Below are 26,663 nucleotides of genomic sequence, written 5' to 3' on the forward strand. Positions count from 1 at the left end.
TGAGCACCATTTTGTCTTGTTTAGTTCAGATTAGTTTCTAAATTTATTGCCATTAGGCCTCAGATATCGTTTAACATTTATTACAAATATTGTTAAGAATGTCGATTGCTGTCCAAGTGTCGCCTCGCATCGATTGTTCAACTGCAATCAGCGTGCAGCAAAGTGTCTCTTTCCGCACTTGAGGTAAGATGAAAAGTTTAGAATTGTGCATTTATTTTTATTACTTATAACTTTCTGAGGAAGAAAACATCCGGAAAAGATGTAAAGAACGGCAATTTCTAGCCAAGAAGAAGAATGATCTATTTTGCTATATGTCCAAGGGGAACGTTAATAATTAAGCATTAAAGCAGTATGGATGTAATAGAGAAATGTGCTAGCTTTGCATGAAACTTGCTAATAGAAAACACCGTAGGTGCGTGTAATTTGTGAGAGCTGTGGGGTGTCGAAAATTTTTACGACACGGGCGGTATATAAAAATGTACTAGTAGTACTGCAGCATTCCATCAGGTTCTTAGTAGTTCTCCGCAGTTCCCTCTCTGCTCAAAATCTTTTAATTCCCAAGTGAGACAATAACATCGAAATCAGAGAAAAGCGCGACTTTATGGATAATAAAACAAAAATTATTATCATTTTTATGTCCCGAAAATGAGCAATGATAGCTGCAATATGCATACTATTTATCGCATTGTGGTTATTTTATTGTTTGCCTTTATTGTTTCAATAAGCGCATATAATTTTGCCGATGAATTGGGTGCTAACGTGACATTTATAGTTGTTTTTTCTCTGTAATACCCCTAGAACTGACAATTTTATATGAAAACGAGAACGTCCCATGTGTAACGAAAAGGAAAAAAATATTTCCGTGCGGTAGCTTTTTCCGTACAGGTGTTCAGAAAACCATATTCTCGGCCGCTGATACTTCCGATCAACCCACATCGGCGGCCGACAATGTCTTGCTTTTCCTACTAGAGACACAATATATTATTATAGGAGTGCTCAAAGCCAGGAAGTAAAGTCCTCTATCAGCAGCGAAGAACTGATAACTTTCTGACACGCTGTAACGTCGCAGAAGTCATTAATTGAAGTAGATCCAGTATTGGCTCACCTAACAGCACAGGAATTACCGCTAATATATACCGATGTGCCTTTACTAATATATAGATAATTTACATACTTAAAGTAGTTATGTGTATTTCGGAGGAAAATGATATTCTCGTTCATCGCTTCGATGCATGGTAGGTCGAGAATATGTTACTTTTCTCACTAGAGACATAATACAAGTTTAACATGTATCCTACATAGCTATGGGAGTTGAAACGGCTGAACTAATATTAGAGTATTTTGGGATTATATTAGCACTAAAGTGTCTCAATGAGCAATCATTTAGCGCAAACATTGAGGATTAATTAATGTTTAATGTGCTGCTGCTGTGCCATTCCGTAACGCATTTTGAGTACCATAGCTGCAAATGGAAAATGGCATAACTTTTTGCCACATCCAGTAAAATATACCTAGAAAATTACATTCCTACCCAAGTCAATTATTCAATAGAGGTTTTAATAATTCAGATTTTAAAATCAATATTCCTCCGTGCCTATTTATTAAAGTTATAACATTTAAATGATAATGGAAGACTTGGTATTCACCCACTATTATGTTTCAATTTAAATTTGGACAGGTTATCTTCTTATGGAAATTTATATTTGATCGGGAGCTCTCGTAGTCTCCAAGCAATATAAATTTGAATTTCTTCCCGTTGGCGCGTCTGGAGTCGGTATACAGTGCGTCCAAGACTTGGCCCACATCTATTAGTATCTCGGAAACTATAAGAGTTGCGATCAAATGGGGAATGTTCTAGGTAATTATGTTAGTTGAGCGATAACTGAGCGGCCTAACTGCTTAGGTTTTTGAGAAATTTCGAGATAACCGAAATGACGGATTTTCGAAGATAATAGAAATCTATAAAAACTTTATTATTATAGAAAATCCAATGCATTTCATAAGGAATGCTTTAACAGAAGACTTTAAATAATTAATTTTTTGTCGGATGGATAGGTCGCCATGAAGTAATAACGTAGTCCGCGAGATTACCAGACGTAGATTCATGTGATTTTTATCTGTGGAATTGTTTGAAAATGTTGGTGTTTATGACTGAAATTAAGAGAGTGGCAGAGTTGCGTGAATTGATAGAAAACGCCACAGAAATAATTTAAGCAAAAAGATCTCTTTTAACAACATGTACAGAGTCGTGCATAAGACAAACGACAATTTATGTAAATGAAACCAAAGGCCACAATTTTGGAAACCTTTTATGTTCTAGTCCCAAAGTGAATAATAATTAAGGGTTCTATTACTCATACGCGCATATTTAGAAAAAATTTCACATACAGATACACCTAGTTTTTGAGATCTATATTGTGTTGAAAGAAAACCATTACTTTAGATTTACCCTGTATATGTTCGGCGGTATCACTGCCAATATTTTGCGCTTCAACGATAGCACAAAAAGTGAAAATAGCAAATAAAGCGAGTAGCCTGACTATCAGCAGGAAGTCCTCTTATCCAAGCTTATTATGATGCTTCAATAAGATGTAAGACCGATTTTTTCAGCTCCCCATTTCGTCTGCTGTAACTTTTTCATTTCCGAGTTCTGCACAAATCCTCATTCCACCGTTTTAGAACCACACTCTCCTAATCCTTATCTACTACAATTTAGTCAATAGCCAATAATCTACCGACACCATCGGGCTATTAGCATATAATTTCGTAAAATAGCGGAACAATCGGGATAAAACTCTTTTGAAAACCCGCCACTTAAGCAAACCTTTCGGCGCATCAAAAACCTCTTTTCTGAAATTTTATCGGTTACGTTCGTATCTCCACTCGAAACCATCTCGACGCGACGTTCCGCAGGGCCCCTCTGCCTCCTGCTGCATTATTCAGACATTTTGGATTGTTGCAATTCTCCTTTCCTCGATCCCTTTCCAGAAAAACATACCCGACGTAATGCGACAAATAGCAGGGATATACAATTTTCGAAATGATAAATCGAGCCCTTTTCCGCTAGAGACATTAGTAGGAATGTTTTGAGCTTTTGCTTTGGCGTTGGCTTTGGAGCCGTGGTAAAATGTCAGCTGAGCCGTCAGGGCTCAGAAAAGGAGAGATGGGAAATCTTCCAAAATCATCTGAAGACAGAGATCTCGCGCTGTGTGCAACGACAAAATCTCTACGTGGGGCCATGGGGATTTCACAACCGCCGTGAATATGGGCGTATTATACGGAGTGTCCAAGAAATTACTGTATAACGCTTGACCAAGAATTCTTTAACGGAAAATAAGGCGTTTTAGGCAAACTTACCTACAGGGTGATTCAAAAATCGATCACCGAGCTTAAGGAGGTGATTCTACATGATGAAATAACGGTAGAGCTTCATATAATTTTAAATTTAAATTTGTCGAACTGTAACTCGAAAATCAATGAGAAAAAAGAAATTTCGAATAAAATTTATATGAAACTCTACTATTATTTTATCATGTAGAATCACCTCTTTAAGTTCCGTGATCGATTTTTGAATCACCCTGTATATCCAATGTTGCTTCGTTTTACCGCTACAGGACGCTAAAGTTTTCAAATTAACATAGTTTTTTTCGAAATAATTACTAAACGCTTTTATCGATTTTCATTAATTTTGGAACATAAATAGGCATAATTTGACTCAAATAGGATTTTTTAATGCGTGGAAATATTAAAAATGGCACGTGGTTCGTAAATAAAGGTTTGTATTTTTGTTATCCCCTGTACGAATGACTTTAATTTTTTCCTCTGCCACTAGTTGACTTTATTTTGAACCTTTTTTGTCTCTTGTCAAATTTTCTCCAGGCATACAATTGCTCTATAAAAAAATTATTTACGGTACTTTGCAATTAATCAGCGTTGTTAGACCGAACGAAAACACGAAAAAAGGTTTTAATTCCAAATAACTACTAACTTAGTTTAGTTCTTGTAACAAATGTTCAAAATGTTGCCCATTTTCCTGAATACATAAATAAAGTCGTATCAAAAAATTAATCTGTACTTTGGGCAACGTCTCGGTTTTCTTTTTAACACTGCTTTCACAGTAATGATGAATTGCAAGGTACCGTAAATAATTTTTTTATAGAGAAATTGTATGCCTGGACAAAATTTTACAAGAGACAAAAATGTATCAAAATAAAATCAACTTGTGATAGAGAAAAAAATTTAGATCATTGGTATAGGGGCTCACAAAAACACAAACTTTTAGTTACAAACCACGCACCATTTTTAATATGTTTTTTATATTTTTAATATTTTTTTAATATAATTTCCACGCAATAAAAAAAGATTCCGCTCGCGTCAAAACACGCCAATTTATATGGTAACTCTTAGTTCCAAAATTGGCGAAAATCGATAAAGGCGTTCAACAACTATTTCGAAAAAGCTGTAATACATTAATTTACAACTTTGGCACCCGGTAGCAGGAAAATGAAATAACATTGCACTGTAAATTTACCTAAAACGCCTTATTTTAAATTGAGAAATTTTCAGCCAAGCGTTATACAGTAATTTCGAAGATACCCTGTATATTAAGATTGTAATGACCGTTATTATATTCTGTTGTTTAACTGTAGGCGAGGAAACCCGCTTCACATCATTCAACGCGCCCAGTAATGGTGTTTTTTGAAGCTAGCAGCGGCAAAAATAGCTTCCGGGCGCAAAATGCAATTTTACGCCTCCATTTGCGGGTATAAAATCGCAATTTACGCTAATTTTTTTCACCAATTGTCGCTTCGTTCCAGGAATTCTCTAGTTTCCGTGGCCCCCCAAAATTGGAGTGGTTGCTGATGGATCCAGAAAATTTGCAGCTATTTTGTTTCGGAGCTAAAGCGCAAGGAAATATCCACTCAAAAAGGGGGCATCAACCGTTAATTCCACGTTGACCTCTCGGCTTCGATTTGAACGTCCTCCTATTTCCAGACAAATTCACGGTCAAAACCTCGGGGGTTTTCTCGTTCAACGTCTGTTCCGCGAATTTATAATGGATTTTTTCTTATGAAAGTCAATTAGGTTCTCCGGCACCGCCTAAAAATGATGCGTGTCCTGCTGCAATTTTGCAGTTCTAGTGGCAACATCAAAAGCTATTTCGCCCCTCATAACTTCGTCTTTACGGCAGCAATAAAATGTCCACATGTGGGCCCTCACCTGTCGCAGTTGCGTGGCCAAATATAAGACTTTTATGACAAAGAAAGCTATAAAGGGCTATTAGCCTAAATAGCAAACGGCGTTAAACGCCGGTTAATAGCCCGATTTTAAGCCTCAATTTACTGACCTCGAACGAAGAGCCGGACGTATTTTAAAGAAAGACAGGCTCCTACAATAAGATTCTCATTTGGGGCACACCCATCTGGGAATAAACTAGCCCATCGTCAGTATATCATCATTTCCGGTGGAATCCTTTAAGCCCATTCCGGCAGTAAAAAACCCAAATTGACCGAAATCCAGCATTGTTTTTCATTCCGGTTCTTTTTGGTGGCGGCCTTTTGTGTTTCTCGTCAAAATGTAAGTAGTAAATACCGGTCTCCCTCTGCCACTTTGAATAAAGCAAGATATATTTCGGTAATTCGGCTGGCATTTTTATCTTTATCTACTGGATAAATACCGAGCAGAATTTATTCGATGGAAGAGGAGAATCGTGAGTGGTTTATTTTGATTAGTGAGGGGATTTTGTGTTATGTGGATGCTGAGTTTCCGAAATTGTTTATCTTGTTGAGGCAGGATGTTGAATGAATAATTTCTAATCAATACGGCAACGGGTACGTTTCCTGAGAGAAACGCTTGATTTGAACGTTACGACGGAGGTTCCCCCGAAGGGCGTTAATCTTCACACCCTGGCCGTTGCGAACGTACTAGAGTGGCATTATTGGATGTCTTTGGTCTCATATTCGCGAAAAGCCAACATTGCTTCTAAATCACCGAAACCTCCCGTTCGCATTGATCTGGATTAGATTCGGGTTAACCTGGGTTGCCTGTTCGAGCCTTGTTGGCTTGAGTTGCCGCGAAATTCTAGAAAATTTAAACTTTCGAATTCCCGTTGAATCGGTCCGGGACACGGGAACATTTTCGAAAATTTCGGCCCACGTGGATTTAAATTACTCTAAAATTCTTAAAAATTCTCCCTCAAAGGCGTTACAATTTTCCAAATGACAGAGCCCTAATAAGGGCTGCAGCGCATCATTACAAGCCAGGTACTGTAATGGTCGATTTAGCGGCTGCAGGTCAGTACCGCGCAGGCTAACCGGACCTACCCGGAGCGTACTGTTTCAATATTAAAGAAATTAGTCATCACGGTGGGTCACACAAAAAAGTGGTCGGAGATAAACATGCATTGCGATTACAGTGGTTTAAAATGTTGCTGAGTGGTCAAAATCGAAACCACATTAACTCCCTCATCATTGGGGTCTAAGAGGTTTCGGTTGTCTATGGCGCCAGGCATCCTCATGTCGGACAACTATGGACAAGACAAAATGCGGAGAAATACAGATGACCACATGAAGATGCAGGTGGCCCTGTGATGTTGCGAATGGCTACATAACTCCCTTCGGAAATAATTGAAAACTAGCAGGCGCGTGCAAAGATAGATTTTACTTCGGGGACCTATAGGTACCCGAATAGATTCTTGACTAAATACTAATACTAATAAAACTAAATATAAATACTAAGTACTAATAAAAAAAATAAGCGTTTATTAGGGCCCTCCATTAAAAACAAAACTGTATGTGAAACGCACATTGAAATTCACGATTAATAAGAAATTTTAAAATTTTCAAAATATTGGACCACTGGACGGTTTATCAGGCGTCTAGTCGTTTTTGCTGCTTTTTTTGGGTGGCCTATGGCGATGAGTAATTTCTTCAATATTTAGATGAACTATAAATGGCTATACTATATCTAAATAATGAAGAAATTAGGCATCAGACTAGGTCGCACAAAAACTTACAAATTGCAAGCAGCAAAACATGTTTATGGCGGTCGACAAATCGTGCAGTGGTTCAAAATAATACGAATTTTTAAATCTCTCATATTGATCTAAAATTTCAGTGCAATGCTTTTCTTATACAGTTTTCTATTAGATACCTTAATAAATATGTTTTCTAGAAAAATACACAGTTTTATACAGGTAGTAGTTGCGAGCAAGACAGTTGTTATTTTTGAACGCTTGAGAGTTTATGGTAAACTGGAATCTCAGGACGTTCCTGAAGTTGAAGAAACTGTATCTGGTGTCAGTAGCAGATAAAATAGAAAATCGCCGCTAACAAAAGACGCTAAGGAACCTTTTACCATTTAACGACAGCTTTGACCCACTGTAATGGGAAGATGTGTTTACCAACAAATATTTTTTTGTGCGGCCTGTCGTGATGACTATTTCATGATTATTTAGCTAAAGTATACTGTATCTCTTTTTGTTTAATTTCGCTGCGTTCAGTTTTCAATATGGAACAAAACCGATTATCGAGTTTCGATTCCTCATCTCGTTACCACTTAAACAAGCAGCATCTGCTGGGACGGTGCGGCAATCGAAAAAAGAAAATCGGTCCAGTTGGTCTGGCTGTAGATAGTCCTATCATGTTTCGCAGGATATCTCCTATCTCGACAAAGTCAAAGCTGGGCAATCTAAATTTAAATGTGCAGGATAAAGGGCCGATTCGCTCGGCGAAAGCCCATTAGACCAAGCTTTGCGGCGGAATTATTTCCTCTCTTTCCCATGTTGCCAGAACTACTAATAATTTCTGGACATGTTCCAGATTCATTCCAGGTATGCGTAAAACTATGCTACTTACCATATCGTCTGAGTCGGGGGCGATGGCTGGAGGCGAACGATAGGCCTAATCCTCCAAGTCACCTGAAAAAGGGAAATTTTAATTAAGGGTAGAATTACAAATGTGGTATCAAGCGCAGGCTAATTTCCATTAGTACTGGTCAGATTCTTTGTTTCCATAGAGACTAACTTAAAGTTAACGGCACATTAATAAGTTGGCCCTTAACCAGCCTAATTAGCCTGGGGGAAGAGCTTCTGCTCACTCATCGAAATATCTTAACTAAAAGCTAGCAAAAGACCTTTTTGTTCGTTATTGCCCTTCAGCTGAAATAAAAACCTCCCCCAAAATTCCCTGGTAAAGAGTATCTGAAAGTGTCTTAAATTTTTTCACTCGAATGACTCGTTTTCTATGAACCGAAGCGTGCAAGATGAAGTTTAAACAGTGGAGCCGTGTCAGGAGCAAACTTTCCTTTCAATAATGATGAAAATCCGGAAGCCAAATTTCGAAGCTGGCAAGAAACCAGAAATCGAGACGCATGGTAATGGTGCGGGGGAAGCTGAGGAGAAGCCCAATTATTATTTAAATCCGCCATTTTTGAGACGTAATATCTCGTCATCGGCATTACAAGAAAATTCCTCCTTATACAGCGATTTGGAGGGGCACCGTGCAGGTTCGCGTACTTTCCCTTCGCCCAGTACCGGCCTTAATTGATTGGGCAACGGCCCGGGGCGCCGGACTTTCTAAGACTGGCCCTGCCTCTGTCCTGTACCTAGGACAGCTATGAAAAAATTTAATCAACACGCCATCACTTTACATTACTTAATCAGCTTCAAATCCATCACTTAAACTAATTATCGCTATAAACTTGAACAACATCTCGCCCTACTTTGCATAACATTACACCGAAGAACAATACACCTTCCATTGTTCCAACTCCTTTTGATCTAACCTTCGCCCTTGCCGTACGACAACCCAAATGCATCATGGTCCTCGTAAACCGTTTTAGTAAGATCCCAAAAACCCAACATCTTAAAGGGCAGACCTTAATGACCATCGTGATAAGAGATTCAATTCTGATTCAAGCTACTAGACCTCCCTTTTCGATTGTATTTATACTATGCGAAGAATAAGGGCAGCAGGAAGTTTGGATTTTGCCTGTGAGTAGCTAAGTTTCGAGGCGGTCAATGGGGAAACTGGATGACTTAGTTCTTGTAGAGCTATTCATATCAATTGCGAACGGGATAACCGAAGTTTCCGTTGTGGATTGTATTTGTGTAATAAAGGCTCACGAAGAGTGTCTGGCATGAAATAAGTGCTAAAGGACAAAGAGTGTAATACCTAAGCGATTTTTAATGATCCCGTTGAATGAGTTGCAGCAAGATGTAGGGAACATGCTGCTCTTTGTGCCGACTCAGTGTTGGAGAACTTTTTGGCACTGGCTGTCTTCTGCATTCCAAGTTCTTTTCCCATAATTAAAATTCCGCAGTATCTTATAGGGCAAAGACTCAGACGTGAAATGCCCCTACTGCATGTTTCATTATGTGGAGTGCCGTAACATGAGGATTTTGCCGATGTTTACGTTTAAAAATGTATGAAAAACATTCACTTTTTCATAGGTAAATGCCTTCTATATGTAAATATTCCCCAGAAGACCCAAAAATGTGCAGGATACTGGGCGCTTTTCTTAGCGCGCAATATGGGGTCTAACGCGTTAAATTTTTATCCTCGTGTTAGGCCCTGTTCTGTTAGAGTTATTGCTATGAACGCAAGTAAGAGGTGAAGTTCCAACTCTGCTCTAATTGCTCAATTAGTCCAAAGGGCTTGTGAAAACGCCTAAAAAAGCGTTCGATGGGGTACTGCTTCGTTGCAAACAGGATCATTTTTAGCACTTATTAAAATTCCTTCCCTTGAACTTCCTAATTTAATTAAATTTTGAAGAATGGCTGGTAAATAGCATTAATTATGAATGCAAATTTTGTTGGCTTAAAGTTGTTGCATGGCCAGGTTTCCAGCTACGTAACTCATAGCCGGAAGCTAAAAAAAACGAGTTAAACCTCTAGGTAACCTAATCTTTGAGCTATATTGTCCTCCTTTTAATTTTACTTTATGTTTATTATATCACCAGAACGTGGTAGATAGACTCACCCTTAATATGTGCCTGTTCGTGGCCCCTCCGAACTGACAGCCGTAGCCATGCTAAAACAACAAATTCGATAGTATCTTTGGGCGTAGCCTCACAACTCGAACACTGAGTAAACTGAAACAAATTGAATTCACGTCTACATTTACAGAAAGTTTTATTCGGCACTAAACCTTCATAATATCAACAATTATCACCTAACAAACGACTTAAGAAGTCGCATAAACGGGGAGACAGGTAATGACATTTCATTAGGAGGCCGAAATCATCGAATTTCATGCAAATTTCACAAGGACTTGTATCAAAAGTTACGCCAAATTGTACTTGACAGTACCGCGACGACAAAAAATATCTGGAATAAACTTAAGTTAAAAAAGGAAGAGTGGATGGAATCGGTTTGGAGTAATGGAAGAAAGAGAAAACTGAATATATAGGGTGTAACATATCATCATTGAATATTTTAGGGGGCGATAGTACTCTGCAAAATAATAAAAAAATACTAGTAGGCTCATGGTTGAAACGCACCATTTTCGATATACACGATGGCAAAATTTCACATTATTTCTTATATTCTGCGTTTTTTGCATGTACGCCTTAAGTTAAATTTTTTTAATTTCGTACACCTATTTTCTTAAAGATTCTCTACCACAAAGTGCCAAAATCCTTGGTACTTATATATAGGGTTTTATGTTTTTTTATACTATTTTATGCTTTGTGTCTTTTTTTTAAACACCCTGTATGAATTCTGATTCCAAATTTAAATTCTTTCTTAAATTCTTCAGCTTTTTGGTTTTGGTTTGTTGGAATGTTTTCGTATCTTTCACCGTTTTCGTAGAATTTGCAAACATATCTATCGATGCAAAATAAGAATGTAAAGGAAGTAAGGAATAAAAATCATTTGGCTCAATTATTAACTATCTGAAACAATTCGTAATATTTAATCAAATTTTTTAAAATTAAAATAAATATAAAACAAAATTATAAAAAATGTTGAAAATGTCCTTTAAAAAATGTGAAATTTTGCCATTCTGTATATTTAAAATGGCACTCTTTTGACCATGGATCTATTAGTATTTTTTTGTTATTTTGCGGAGTACTGTCGCCCCCTAAAATATCTCCATAATAATATGTTACTCCCTGTATAAGACGCGATTATGAAGGTCATTAGAAGACGGAAATTGAAGAGAAAAGAAAGGCACGATGAGAAAGATGTGAATAAAACGACTATAAAATTGTAATAAAGGAATGAAAAAATTTCACGAGAGGGAGAAATTATACATTAAAAACATGTAGTTAAATATACAACAAGGCAATCTATTATTGTCGAAACAGGCACTAACAAGGAAAAGAAAAAAAGATAAAGAATGCAAGAAGGGAGAAGGGAATAAAATGATTATTGTTATGGGCAAAATTAGAATTAGGGATAGATACGGAGGATGTTTAGGTTAGACAATGATACTAAATTGAGAAAAAAAATGAGAAGAAAAGATGGACAGACAAAATGAACTGGGACAGAAAAAGAAAAAAATTTTGTGAAATATTTTTCTGTAATTTCTTCGTGTAAACTTGTTAATGTATCAAAATACAGGGAAAAAGTTGCAACTAAAAATGAAATAAATAAAAAAAAGTGTTTTACACGAATTACCTTAGTTTGAAGAGACGTGGCAACCCTGTCTAATAGAAGACAGATATTTGCCTTCTCATTCAATCCTATGGCAATACATGCGATGACCTTTCAAGCATTAATGCTTTTTAAGCACCAATTAATGTAATTAGTCAATTGACAGTGTTGTTATTCGAAAATGTAATTGTTAGGAAACTCGCAACCTTCATTGCTTTAAAGGCGTGATATTTACTGTAGATGACACACTTCCTAGAACTTACACAAATTAAAATTAAAGAAAAAAAAAACTAAATTAAAATAAAGAAAAGAAAGTAAACGCATGTTTATTGTGTTGCTCTACATCTAAATACTAATAGATTTCAATCTTTCGGGACATCCACACTTCTCGCCTGATTAAAACTTAGGTGGGGCAACCCCCCCCCCAGTGCATATTCAAGAGAATGCAAGGAACCTGGTGACTTCAAACAAAAAAATCGCATAAATAATAAAAATGGCAGTAATGCTTACTGTTGGGAAGAGAGATTAAGGTCAGGTTGCCATGCAAATCGGTATTTTACAATGGCATTGAAGGTGTGTCGGATTGTCACATGTAATTAAGCCTTTGTTTACCCCGCCCAAAAGCAGAAAAATTTATATAAAAACTGTGAGAAATAATAAAGAGAGACTAAGGAAAAAATGCAATAAAGAGAGAAAAATTCGCAAAGCTCTATACTTAAAAACATATTCAAAATTGTTTGCAAACTGTAGAGTTTTTTAGCAAAGCTGTGAGTCTTTAAAGTACCGCAGGATGCAGCAATCAAAATGACCAAGATAAACCAAGAAATACGACCAAGAGTTATTAACTTGCACCACTACTTACGTCTAAAATGACCGTTGTCAACACACTACAATAATCAAATCCTAATATGCCACTGCAACTAACTCTTGACTATAAAGTGGAGATGAACCCGCACTTTACAGCGGAAACAGACCGCCAGCAGCATCAGCAATATCAGCAGCAGCAGTAACTTATGTGAAAACAAGAAAAGCCCATTGCGTAAACAAAAGCAGGAAATGTGTTTTGTGTCTTGTGGTTTTTGGTGACCAACACCTGGTTCGCCAGTTACTTTTTTGTATGAGGAAACAAGGGATAATTACCGTATCAGTTCCCGTATCGGGGCGGCACTCGCGGCATCGCGTTGTCAGGCAAGGGCGACCAAGCGTCGCCCCGCCCCTGGCCGGCGCATCGTGGTCGCTCTTCGGTACAAGGGCGGCGAACAGGTCGGCGCGCGAAGGCGAAATGGGAGCGGTTCATATCGGCGCCGCGACGGCGACGTCGTCTTAAGGGATGCTGCGTCGGCGCGTTCCAAGGGCGCGACGGATCGGGGCTGTGTCCCGCCTGTGTTGCCGCACTGAGGACGATTCGATTGTATTTCAAGATTTTTTAATCATGTGTCAATCATGGTTTTCGGTGAAAATGTAGATGAGCTTAACTGCTGTATGCCGTTCGCCTAGGAGCGCAAAATGTTGACTTTAGAGATAAAATACATACGAGGAGTATTAAAATTAAGCGGCACCCATTTATAAAGAGTTCTACTACACATTCAGCTCTAGGATTTTATGTGTCAGTGCACTATTACGACATAAACCGTTTAATTTTTATACACTCTGTATAATATCGACTAAATGGCTACTGCGCCTTGTATAAAGGGCTGCGTTTTTAAAGCAAGGTCATTTCCTTCCAATGGCGGCTTTTTTAAAGAGTTTCCAACACCCTGTATCTTGGAATATACTAATACAATAATATTGGGTGTACCAATGATCAGGACTTCGGAAAACATTAATAACGGTTATTTTAGGACCGGTTGTTTATATAAATTATGAAGGCAATGATATTTTTAATTTACTTGAGAGTTCGAGGCGCCACGAAAATTGTATTTTATAGAGGTTGATATGAAACAAAACAAGGTTCATTACATCACTGCACTGTTAAGCTTATTTGGATTTCTGTGGAACTCGGTGAAAGCAATTGGTCAGTGTTCAGCCCTTATTTCATGATGCCAATGGAAATTCTCCTTTTAGTGAAGCTGTCTATAAACCGCTACAAAAATCTTCGATGATTTTTTAGGTAATAAAAAATATTGACTTATGTTATGCAGGGTGATGCAAATTCGATGGGCTGAACGCAGCCCATAACCCTTTTATTATCTGAACAAACGCTTTTTATTTCCTCACAATTTTACTCGCCGATCAAAAAGCGAATGAATATTTCGCCATTTTTAAAATGTATTATTTATTTATGCGTTACGAGAGATACCATTGCAAGGCGGCGCGTAGTTGCCTTTCCGCTTCATGGCTTGCAACGTAGGGGGCGATGATCAAACATAACACTGTCAAACGTCTCTTATTTGTGAATCATCCACCATCTTAGTTTTTTCGAAAAGTAGCGGTGATAGGGTTGGCGGTATATTTTCTATTCGGAAAAATCTCGCTTCAAAGTGTAAAAAAGTGTTCTAAAAATGTTTAAATGCGATTTTTGCATGCACTTCTAACTGTGTATATGTGTATTTTCTTATTATGCTATTTTGTTGTTCTTTCCGTCTTGTTCTATGTGTATAGCATCCTCCAACAACCCCAGGATAATACTTATTCCTGATAAAGGTAAGTCATAGCAAGTAGAGGCTTCTTTAGAATGAGCGTTAAGTAACGTTGAACTAAGAAGTAATGTTGGGGTAGTTAGCAACTAGGCCTTCCTATCTCTCTTTCTCATTGAAGTTTAAACTTGTAAACTCCATATATATTTTTATCTGATAAGTAGGCCTCACTGCATATTACATTACCAAGCAACAGAAACAACCATCCATCGTCATGCCTGGTGGTTTTTGTGTTGAAAATTTCAAAACCTTCATGAAAAGTTGTTGTGAATTATCGTGATTTTCCGATAAGGTAGACGTTATTATGTAACAGATCCTAATGTGCAAATTCACAGTTTACTTCTAAGGTACTAAATAACTCTGGTTTTTGTCCACAGTTATCCAAAATTCATCAAAAGGTGCATAGAGCTATTGACATCTTGTCTTGGTATAATTGAAAAATCGCGATGGAGTGTTGTAAGTAGGAATTATTTTAATTTATGCTCTGCGGCATGGCTTTGCATAAGTACTTAAGCTGCTTGAAACTGGCAATTTGCCTCTCAGATATGGTGTTAAGCTAAGACCAAACAGTCCCAACTAGGACATTTTGGTGCATCGTTACGCATGCGATGAGGTCATATTCGACATTCTAAATATATCGTAGTCAATTAACTTTCTTGAGAACTTTGCGAATTTAAAGAAATTGCTGATAAATCAATTCTTAAAGCTCCCGAAAATGTGATAAATATGTAATATAAAAATTCCCATGAGAATCTCCAGGAATCACTCTAATATCCCAAAAATATACCTAAGGGCCTTTAATTCTTCTGGGGATTTTCACCCCGCACCTCATGTTGCTTCCTTTTACGGTTATTAATTGATCCTCAAATTATAAATTTGAATCAAACAAACTTTCCATTGTTGCGAAACCCATAAAAATTAATAATATTTGCACGACTCACATGAACACTTTGATATGAAATTGATGTTTGATTCAATAAAATAATTAATCTTCAATGAAAATACGGTTTTTACCGAAGTCTATAGTGTAAGGAGAAAAAAAAGCGTTGTAAATCTGATAGTCTAGATGTAAAGAAAGTATTAATTTCTTTTACTTAGTACATTAAACTACACCGGTGAACGGATTTATTTTTCTAAAATAACACGCTTTATATTCTAAACTTATTTACGTGTTGCGACCACCATTGTTTCAGTTGATGCAGGACACTGCAAAATTTCCTACCTTTCCACCCTGTATTCCTCGAATTCAAACGTTATAAAATAACCACGCGCAACAACCGAGAACAAGTACAAGTAGTAGAGTACTGTAACAATACTAACCGAGTATGCTAACATAGCAATACTATTAGTATAAGTGTGTAGTAGATTATGAGTAATGTAACAAGTGCAAAGGTAAAGTAAATAATGAATTTAGTTTTATATAAAATTTATTTTAAAATTTATAATATACACGTGGATATACATATTGTAACCCTGCTGCGGTTAAGTTTAATGCTATTCATAATATCGTATAAAATCGAATATTATTAAAACTAAAATGCCAAGAAATATGTTTTGGACGGATCTAAAAGTTATCTTAATAATATAAACATAAACAAATTCTGTCAATTGGGGAAAAGTTTCTTACGATTCTAAAATCAGAAAGAAAATCAGAAATATCTCACTACAATATTTAAACCTAAAGCTGCTTAGAAGCAGGTTATTTAATATTTCAATCAGTTCTAACTTTCGGATTATGCGCATGAGATTAAAGTAAGGCAATATTATTTACTAGTGCTTCTCGTTGCACGACAGTTCATATATTGCACATTAAATCGGTTTTGGAAGTATATTTAAGGCAACATCCAGCCCTCAAACTATTCTAATTCTTTAATTGACTGTGTCAGGGATTATTTTAAACTGAACAATTTTAAAAATTGATTAATATTATTTTTGATTTAAGTAAAGCAATATGTTGTTGCTTATTTTAATTAAGTAATTCTAATTCTGACCTAATTTCCATTAAGAAGATCTAACTAGAAAAGCCAAGTTCATTGTGTAAAAATATGGTATTCGATGGTGTTATGTCATTAAAGTATAATTATATTTTCGGGATCAATATATAAGGCATTCTTATTAATTATAATAATGTTCAAACCTTTCTTTGCATTTGACAAAGAAATCAGTCGCTAAACTACATTTATTTAAGATAACAATAATTAAAAAAGTATTTATTTTCTTACGAAATCGTGTTACTTTGGACGGTTTGTTATTAATACGAGAAATAATCCTAACGCAACATCAGACGATTTCCACTTAAAATCTCGAGCTAAATCACAAAGATTACTTATGTTACACCTTACCATTTTTGCTTTACAAAAATAAAAAGGCACTAATTTGCAAAGGCCTTCAGATCTAAAATATGTACAGCCATAAATTGCGCAAAAAATTTAGCGAAACTATTATATGCTTTCTCAAAAGTACGTCAAACGTATATTGTACTGAACAGTTATTTGGTTCATAAATAAAGCAATAATTTACCTGTGCCCAAAGATCCCAAAGGTAAGCATCAGTAATACTAAAATTATAAGGATATTGGCCTGTATGCTACTAGCAGCAGCATATCTACACCGAAACATGTCAAATCTGGTTATGTTGTTGTCCATCAAATTGGTGAATTCAGCTTCCATGATTTGTCCATCATAGTATGTTATAGGGTCTTCGAAGGGATATTCAAAGCCCTGTTTACATTCGCATTTGTAGCCTCCTGACTCAAAGCCTCTTCCCAATATTGGCACACACTAGATTATATCAAATATTTTTCAATATAATAAGAAGTGATGCTAAGCAAAAAAGGTGAGTTTTTTTTATATAAAAACTTACATTTTTGTATCAAAATATCGAATTAAGATAGGTACTTCTTATTGCATTTTACATTGTTAATATGTCCGAAAACTCTTAAATACTTTTTGCTCTACTTACGTATGATGTTTTTTGGTCACATTTGTGGGTGCCCTTAAAAGCATTAGGAACGTAAAATTTGTCTGGACATTGATTTATGTCTAATTTCAGCAAGTCCATTGTGACTGCAACAACACCCCTACAAAAAAAATTTTGTTATCCTTTTACCTACAGTTGAAAACCCAAACATACTTGAATTCTAATTTAACCTTCAAACTGTCCCAACCAAAGAACGGTGCCGCATATTTAATCTTCCACATGGGAACTTTTCCATGACAATCGAAATAAGGCGCTGTCCAATAACCATGGTGCAATCTGGCGCCCCTATAGTAATTAGGGAAGTGCTCGTACTTAATCGTCGTCTCTCCGGTTTCATTGAACCGTACTCGGATTTTCATCCAGAACTTCTCCAAACTGTCAAAGTTGGAAGCCCATCGGTGTTTGAGCGAACTGAACCATGGCTTGTTTAAATACACTTCATCGGACTTGTTTAACCGAGCTAAATCTTCCATGTTGAATTTCCTTGAGTTGAGCTGTTTCTTGTAGGCATAGGGAGCGAACAGAGTCCTATTGGTGAATTTGTTTCTTTCCCAGTATGTGCCAGCAGACCAAATTCTGCTGTTGCCCAAAACAATGGCCAGCGTTTCACCGATCATTTGGTCTTCAGTTAATGGCTTATCTGCCACTCGTTTGCCGGAATAAACTTCTTGGGGATCAGAGACTTGGAGGAAAACACTTATGAAGTTTGCTAAGCGAAGCGCCATTTTGGCTTCGTTTTCAAAAAATTCCTCTGCACCAAACATAACGCCTGAAATGGTTTTGATGTGTAATGCACTTTTTTATATTTCCATTTATTGTTTAAATATATTTATAATTTTCCATTTCTGAAATTCACATACCTCCTGGTAGAATCAACTCATCCGGTCTATAAGCCTTGCATTTGTCCTTGTTCATCCCTCCAATAAATTCCAGTACTTTATGTATGTTGATAACTGGTTCATCTAAAACCTTCGGACTCGAACCGTTAACAGGAAACCTATATTCTGGATGTCTATCCTGCTCCATTGCCTTTACATACCATGGAGCTTTCTCCCATTCAACTGGTAACTTTTGAATCCCTTTAATACAATTTTCCATTATTTTTAGATATGTACACAAAAATATAACATTACATCCAATCTTTTTGCAATCAAATCCATTATAGTACTGTTCCTCAGTTGCCCGTTCAACTATTTCACCAAGAAATGGTCTCCTAACTTGCATAGGTAACCGATAACCTGGATTGCAACGGCACTGATAACCTCCTCTTCGAAAACCCCAACCATGTATTGGTTCGCACTGAAGAGAAATAATTCATAATTCAGATTTTAGATGTTGTAAATACAATTAACCTCTGTGGTTTCCTTTTTACATCTCGCAGTGTCCGCAAATCTATTCGCTTTGTCATTCCCTGCGGCAACTGGACACTGGTTGATGTCAATACGATCAAAGTCCATTTCCACTACCGATGCCGCAGTGTATCTAAAAATCATAAATTAGGTTTTGTTTTGGAGTTTTTTACATCAACAGTTTACGTTGGATATTCCACATGACGAAACCCTGTATGTCGTGGATAAATATCTGCAATAGGGACGACCGCTGCCACCAACCATCTATTGGATTTTCCACAGTCAAAATATGGCCTAGTCCACTTCACTGGGCCTGGATCTTCGTCCGCCCCTGGCGGTCCGTGGAATGTGTACGTTTCGTTCGTATTGTTGGCATAGCGAATTTCAACCTACAAAAATTAGTATATGTAGATAGATCTCTAAGAATTGCTGATACCAGGAAATAATTAATTTTTTTATTCCTACATATTACATGTGTTTTTTTACATTTTATCCATTCAAGTTTGTCTACATAATTAACACACCGTGTATTTTTTGTGTAAATTTATTATAAAGGGCGCTTTATAGGCTATAAATTTATTCATTATATGCGTAGCACCATAACGCAGACAAACCTTAATTATACAATCTGGGACACCCTGTAGAGACATTTTAATACACTATGTTTCCTAATATTCTTAATTAAGAAATTTAGTATACTGATACTTTTGCTTTTTATATCCATTCTGTCAAAGACACATTTAGGGTATCTAGGGGATTTTTTAAAATTACCTGATAGGTTGTTTTGGTGTCATGCCTTGTATTCACTTGGTCTGGTAACCAGGCCTTGTACCATTCATTTATTCTGTAATAATCTGAAGTATAATCTGCACTAGTGTTTGGCGGCACGGCTCCTAAGTCGTGGACTGTAAAGGTATTCAGTGTGGAGATACGCTCCAGATGGACTGGGTCATTGAAGTCATCTGTTCGGAATGTTCGCGGCGCAAACCTGTACAGGAATTTTTCTTAATTCATTTATTTTACCCTATTTGTATGTTAACTGACACTACTGTCAATAAAATAATGGTTTGAATTAGAAACTACAGGGTGGTAGGTAAAAGAAACCATGGACATGACTATTTTTGAAATGAAATCACTGTCCACTTCTCTTTAGAATCCATAGGGTTTGACTTTTCCTGGAGTGCATACCCCCTTCTACTGCTCTAAACTTGTTTATCACAAATTTACACATACAGTGTGAAACACTTGATTGTTCTAACTTTGATTCTCATATAGCAAATAGGTCAAAGATGAATAGTTAACTTGTTAACCACTATTTTCTGAACGTTTTGAATAAATTTAACTATTGCCACATCTGTCACCAAAGATGACATTACCGAGAAACCAAATCGTCCCTTTGATTCCAACCTACCTGGGGAAAGTTTTGTTGAAGAACCCTTTATAGGAACTCGAGTAGGACATATTTGGTGAGAAGTAAATGGCACTGGCATTGATGTGTTTATTTGTGGATACATCTGCCACTGTTGACAAGAGGTAGTACATCATCCCTGGATCATAAGTGTCATTAATGGCAGGTCGAATGAATCTGCTCTGTAATATGTATGACCAGAAAAAGGCCCTATTGAGAGCCATGTTGTGCAGGTGCAACAATTGAGTTCGATTGGGAAACACAGGGTTGATGTTAACATCTTTGATGTCTGGCAGGTGTGAGACAGTGTCCGCGGGCAAGTATAAGTCCTCTACGTGTTGAATCTCACAATTGTCCTTGTTGATGGACCTTATGGCTCTAGACACTTCGTCGAAGGCGTCTCGGGCTTGCCATTCATATTGCCCGTTGGCCACCAACAGATAACACCACCCGATTAAGCAAAACAACCACCGCATTTCTTCTTAATAAGAAGTAGGTAAATAATAAAGCCTCTCACTGGGCACGTAGTTTTTTTAATTTCGATTAACACGTTTTTTGAAATTCAATCGGATTGTTTATGTTGATAAAGTTAAGGTTAAAAACTCGACCCAACCCACCTAGGGCTTGATCACCAAACCTGCACCCACCTATGGGTCGTTGTTTCCCATTAGTTTATTCAGTTTCCGTCAGTCTTTGGCCAGTGTTGCCACCGCTTTTCTGAAAATATCCTTAAAGAGACTACCCATTGTCATCAGTAGTCAGTAGGGGCCACGGTGGTGAAATGACGAAAATTAGAGGCTAATGGAATAGATTAGAGACAAATACTTAATTCTCCGTATTTATTATCGTTATCGCAATAACTATTTAATAAATAGCAAATATTGCTAATGCCTGTGTAAACCAATGATGTCAGTTATAACGGTAATTGGGTAAACCTTCGTTAGAAACTACTTAAATCAATAAAAACTAAAAATTTATAAACGGAGGTAGGTAGGTACTTTTTTTGTGGGTTATTTTCATCTCGATATGTCTCAATCTTCATTTATCTGAAAAGATCTGAGAATAGCCAAAAAAAAAAATATATATATATATGTATGTATGTATGTATGTATGTATGTATGTATGTATGTATGTATATGTATATGTATATATGTATAAACATACACAACACCTGACACCACTTGGCAACAGCGTTACCATTCATTGTGGCCTTTGACTAGGTAGGGGAGACATTAATTCAATGATTGAATTCAAACAAGTGGTCGAATGTCCAGCTTATGCATGAACATTAGGCAGCCAGTCGTACACGCTGTATGTTAGCAGTCAAGCGCGATCCCACTGTTATCGATTTGGCAAACTTGATACGGCAACAACTTTACAATTCTTTCTTTTTATCGATTGGCCACTCAAAAATTTAAACGTTAAGTGCACAAATTCAGCATTAACCTAAAAAATTGTATTTTTCAAAGTAAGGGAAATCGAGCGTATACCAGAATCAATTGACTATGCAACCAGCCTCGCAGTCTTGACGCTTAATATCTAACAGCCGCTCGGAAACCGAGCGTAAATTCAAATACGCTCGAAAAACAATCTCTAACAGGGTCCTACCGAGTCCAACTTTCGAAGGCACTTACTGGGTACTTGTTACTTACGTTCGCTTCGAGGAAGGTCCCCGGACCCCGGGTAGAAAGTACCGCCGGTTCTTACCGGTTAGCCACGCCTTACGCTATGTCATTGCCAGGGTGCGGTACGAGTAGGGGCGTGGTGTTTGTCATAGCACAGTGATGTTGGAGTCTCGTTTCGAATGTGGACGGGATTACAAAACGGGGCCTACTCTGGCAGGACTCTTTTTTTGGGTTAATTTTTTTCTATACTACGTTTTGACATAAATTTGAAAAAAATACAATATAAATAAGCGCTAAGTGTTAAGTATAAAATGATTTTTTAATAAAATATTCTATTTAATTATTTTTGGATGCGTTTGAAAATTCTAAGAATATTTCGTATGATATACACCAACCCGATTTTCAACGATTTTTGAAATTTCGACTATCAAACTGTTTAGCGATTGAGACGAGGGGTTTTTTGACTGATCATTTTAAAAATTGTTTAATTTCCTTTAGTTTCCGTAATGTTATGGGTGACACGTTTTTATGTATATCTTTGAAATCCACCTCAAACATAAAAATCTATCGGTATTGCTGTCAGTCTACTGTTACTGAACGAACTCCAAAAACCGATAAATTTTTGGCGCCAAAATTACAGGAAACAACTACCGACTCCACAAAAAATTTGATACTTTTCATCATTCATTCTTTAAGGGAACTCATACATTTCCTCATGTTTGCACCATTTTTTTCGCGTTCGCGTGAAGGTACTTCGAATGGCTCTCCGGCAACCATCAGCGTTGTCTGTAGGCGGCGTATAAATAAAATACCTAAACGACTTCCGTGGAAACAACGCTGACTGCTGCAAATTCTGCTATAATTTCAAATCGTCAATGATCGGACCGAAGCAAATTTTGATTCAGTAATTAAAAAGCACATCAAACGGAAAACCGTGCTTATCTTCCAAGGTTACCCCACTTAAAAAACTATGCCAGACGGGACTGTTTGCTCGAAGGAAAAGTGAAGAACGCGCATTGCGTTACGACATCTCTGGGGGTATCTCGATGTTCGCAGACAGAGTCGCATTTTTGCAGTCGATCCCTCATTCTTTGTTCAGTGCATTCACCTTTAACGAACTCACGAGTAGGACTTTTATATCGCGACCCAGACGAAAGTCGAGGCATTGAGAAACATCGACCTTCTTACGAGAATTCAAAATGCAGAGTTTTTTGTATTGCAAATCGCATTTTTTGGCATTGGCTAAAATCGGAACTAGTTGATTTGGCGTCAATTGCGCGAAATGCTACATTAATGTGAGAGATCCGAGGGATCTTTCAGGGGCGTAGCGCCGCATGGCCGAGTCGAAGTCTCGATCGGGAAAGAGCATTAAAAGAGATTTTTTCGCAATTTGTGGTACCTCGAAGCGTCCGGATGATAATAATGTGTGAAACTGGCACTTTGCAACGTGTTACTTTTAGTTCGCACACGCCGTCGTATGCCACCATGAAAAAATTATAACAATGAAAAAACGCGTCGCTTTGGATAATATTTTTTCTACAAGTGTTGGCTTCGTCTGACCAAATTATACTTAAAAAATTGTTTTTTTTTTGCGTAAAAAATCTTTCAAAGCTGAATTCTACGTGGTGAATTCTCACAAAGGTGAATTTTACGTTCGTAATTTGCCTCATCTTTAATTTTGGAGGGCGCTCCTCTAGCCTTACAACAATCCTTTCAGCTTATATGAGATGACACCGATTACCTATTAATTAAAAGTAAATTTTTCACTAGGGGCGTGTATCCTGTTTCCCACAAACATCTAACCTACTACAACCCGTGAACCCCCTGTGCGGACCATGATTCTCCAATTCTTAATTTGGTACCCTCCCGAACCTGACTGCCCAATAATAATAATAATAACAACAACAAAATAACCTGTGCCTCGGTTCTCTCTCTAATAATAGCCATAATTGCAACCACGAACGACCCTACCACTAGCTAGGCCAAATAGAAAACGTCAGGTCTATTTATTCAAATCCGAACTCAACAGGTCGCAAACGTGACGTCGACATTTACACGACACCCCTATCGCAAAACGGGGAGACCCCTTGCGAAGTTTCGACGCCATTCGGACGCACCCTTTTGTATTCTGTACAAATGCGAAAAACGAGGACAAAAGAACTTGCTAAAAAATATAATAGAGATGGTGTTGAAACCTGCTGTAGGGGCTCGGATCCACATGGTATACGTACCTATCGTACAGTAATTTCGCCGGTTGCATAAAGTAGGTGTGCATGTAGGTAATAAAAACGCGAAAACTGCGTTTGGCATTCATGGCAGACCTTGGCGCATTTCCTCTGGCCTCTGGGTTATACCATGTGGTCGATATACCCGATATTTAAACGAGTAGAATAACCTGCCCGTCAAGATCCTGCCGATGTCGAGCAGCGTTGCAGCTTGCCCAGTTCCGTTACTTTTTCGATTTTTTGTCGGAAATTCAACCGACTTAAAGTTGTAACGACACGCAACGCAAATGTTCTTTTCGCATCGGACACATGCGTTCGATTGCCGCAAATGGGGCGCAAAGTTGCGTTTTTTCGACGCCATATGCGACCTAAATAAAACAGCCGTGCGAGTAACATCTTCATTCATATATGCAAGTTTCATTACTGTAACCGATGCTAACTTAGAATTCCTCAATTTAGGCGACCTTTAGTTAAAAAGTATATGGGCGGTTTAACCTGGTTTTATTTGGGTTTTTATTTGGGTGGAATTGTACTAATTGGTGACAGGGGCCTGTTCTTTTAGTTTTCCTGTTAAAATGGCGATTATAGAACGGTTACCCTCAAACCATCCTCCTGTCTAACGTACCACTTAGTAACTCCATTTACAGAGTGTTCGAAGTTAAGTGTGCACCATTGGTAACTTTTTAATTATTAAAGGTACAAACTCGATTAAATTAGCAAACTACTAGCATTTTTCCCGCCGTTTAAAATGGTGAAAACAGAAAAATGTGGCGTTTAAGAAAAAAATGAAGAAAATGCATATTTTTAATGGAACACCCTGTTTATTTTTTACTCTAACGTTTGAAAATCACCAACAGAACAAAAAAGATCATATACAATATTGGCCTAAAATTGAAAATAATCGAATTATCAGCACATTTTTCTTTTAGACTGGTTGGCTGTATATGGCTGCGAAATAAGATTCAATTTTACTTTTTTCATTTTATTTAAGTAACAAAAATCATAAAATAATCTATATTAAATATGCAAACACTTAACCGTTTTGTTCAATGTATTTTCAAGAGTTCTGTATTATTCTGTTTGTAGCTTTTAGAACTGCTCCCATCCATGGATCTTATAATGCCTGTAATGCTATTTTGAAGCTTAGCCAGGTACGCATATCTCCTTTTATAGACTTCGTTCTTGACATAATCCCAAAAGTAAAAGTCTAATGGAGTTATGTCAGGAGATTTTGGGGGCCAACGTATCGGACGATTTCTTGCAATCCATTTATTTTATATGTGCAGGTAAACTTCTTATTGGTGTCAAAATATTGTATACGAGAGTTGGGCAAAGACAAGTTGATGTCATAATAGACTAAATGGTCTTGAGGAATTTAAAATATGGAGGATGTACTTTTTAAAACTTACCTTCCTTGATTGCTTCCTTTCCCTTCCCGTACTCAATGATTTTTGGAATTCAGTGATCGATGAGCGAACAATGTTAATTTTAATTTTTTGTGGGAGTCATGTCACCGTTTTTAGTTTTTCAGCTGTTGGTCGTGTATACGCGTTCAATATAAGTAGAGTGGAGATCTCGGAAATGGTAAGAAATATGGGTTTGGTTAAATAAGGAAAAATCTGAACCACCTAAAAACCAACAATATGGCACACGGAAATATGGGACTTAATGTTATGTTGTTGACACACTATTTTCGGTTTAGTTCGAATTTTCGACGTTTACGCAGAGGTAGGTACGGTGTGTTAAAAAATAGAGTTGCGCTTCTCATCTTTTGAGCATTATTTAGTAAGTGACCCAATTCCGTTCAAAGACCATTCAAAGCCTCCTCGAAGCAAATGCTGATTCGTATCGTTTGATATAGTGGTTATCTCCTTTCTACAAACTTAATTAGATCGATTAATTTTGTTGGCATTCTCTTCGTCCAAGCACGAACGATACTTCTTAACTTTTCCAATTACTTGCGAATAAATGTTCGCCTGCTGCTGCAATATGCACTGCCGCGTTTACCTACACTGCTAAATATACACAGTGCCAACAAGGTAAAAACAATAATTTATACCTGGCATTCTGCTCGTTCAACCCTTGCCGATTTTCTATGACGACGATGATGGTTCAAGTAAGAAACCCGTTTGCGAGATTTTTAACCGCCTCCGCCCTGTTTCGAAATTAAGTTTTTATGCCAAACCGATTCCCGAATAACCTGTTTAGCGACGACAAGCAGATTCCAGCCGCTCAACCTGGGTCATTCTGAAGAAACCCGACACGAGAGCGATAGAAATGGACAGTGTGAGTGTGAAAGAAACAGATAAATGGACAGGGATGGAGTCGGAGGTTGCAGCAAATTTTGAATGTAATGATGCGATTTCTGTCTCATCTTGAGATTAAAAAATCTAGGAATTCAACTCACTCCTGTAGAGCAAACACTCCGGAGAAACAAATACCAGAAACAGCTCTTAGCTTAGAAACACATCCTGCAATCATCCGAGCTGTGAATAACAAGGGACGATTTACTCGTGTAAATTTGTTAAGGATTGCCGTCGGATCCGTTACTGGTCCAAAGGACAAGGACGGACCCACGACCCACGGCAAAAGATTGGGGGGCACCGTGCACACCGGCTGGGCAACCATATGAACATTTGCAATACGAGGCAGAGAGCATTTTTCTGGCGTCGCGAAATTTAAATCAACACCTTTTCATTGAAAGAGACAGCAATTATTTAAGTGGACCGGGACGGAGAGATCTCTACCCGTGGGAACCGAACGGGATAAGGGTCGTCCTGTGGTGGATAATTATTCGCGTCCTGTCTTTTTTTGCAATGTTTGGTTAGCGATTCTTTATCTTGGG

The 26,663-nt window shown here is 37.4% G+C and overlaps 3 protein-coding genes across 9 annotated transcripts in view; 1 reads left to right on the forward strand and 2 right to left on the reverse strand.

Annotated features, from left to right (window-relative positions):
* The window catches only part of LOC136415640 (cubilin), a 62,199-nt gene extending 49,332 nt beyond the window's left edge, over positions 1-12,867 (reverse strand). For 2 of the 3 annotated variants that reach the window (XM_066400323.1, XM_066400342.1), the window contains exons 1-3: positions 12,737-12,867; positions 9,981-10,092; positions 7,857-7,918 (exon numbers count right to left, since the gene is read on the reverse strand). The gene's annotated coding sequence lies outside the window, so the exon portion shown is untranslated. The remainder of the gene's footprint in view (positions 1-7,856; positions 7,919-9,980; positions 10,093-12,736) is intronic. The other variant, XM_066400333.1, reaches the window with a different exon arrangement.
* A 1,802-nt stretch (positions 12,868-14,669) lies between these two features.
* Syp (Syncrip) overlaps positions 14,670-26,663 on the forward strand; it is a 35,000-nt gene continuing 23,006 nt past the window's right edge. For all 5 annotated transcript variants that reach the window (XM_066405625.1, XM_066405627.1, XM_066405626.1 and 2 more), the window contains exon 1: positions 14,670-14,688. In XM_066405625.1, coding sequence (XP_066261722.1) covers positions 14,679-14,688 — 10 coding nt within the window. In that variant the 5' untranslated portion in view covers positions 14,670-14,678. The remainder of the gene's footprint in view (positions 14,689-26,663) is intronic.
* Positions 15,642-20,621, reverse strand: LOC136417420 (uncharacterized). Its single transcript, XM_066403098.1, has 9 exons — positions 19,972-20,621; positions 19,332-19,548; positions 18,747-18,949; positions 18,564-18,693; positions 18,345-18,510; positions 18,072-18,290; positions 17,365-17,980; positions 17,194-17,311; positions 15,642-17,012 (listed from the first exon to the last, which is right to left on the reverse strand). Exons 1-9 carry the CDS (start codon positions 20,442-20,444, stop codon positions 16,749-16,751), a joined length of 2,406 nt encoding a protein of 801 aa, XP_066259195.1. The 5' UTR covers positions 20,445-20,621; the 3' UTR covers positions 15,642-16,748.

Source organism: Euwallacea similis, chromosome 2 (genome assembly GCF_039881205.1).
Source record: "Euwallacea similis isolate ESF13 chromosome 2, ESF131.1, whole genome shotgun sequence".
NCBI lineage: Eukaryota > Metazoa > Arthropoda > Insecta > Coleoptera > Curculionidae > Euwallacea > Euwallacea similis.

Excerpts from the sequence above, each read along its gene's own strand:
- LOC136417420 (XM_066403098.1), bottom strand. The coding sequence starts at position 20,444 with ATGCGGTGGTTGTTTTGCTTAATCGGGTGGTGTTATCTGTTGGTGGCC. Across the intron at positions 18,950-19,331 it reads ACACCAAAACAACCTATCAG|GTTGAAATTCGCTATGCCAA; the intron begins GTAATTTTAAAA and ends TAATTTTTGTAG. Across the intron at positions 17,312-17,364 it reads AAGGTTAAATTAGAATTCAA|GGGTGTTGTTGCAGTCACAA; the intron begins GTATGTTTGGGT and ends TTTTTTTTGTAG.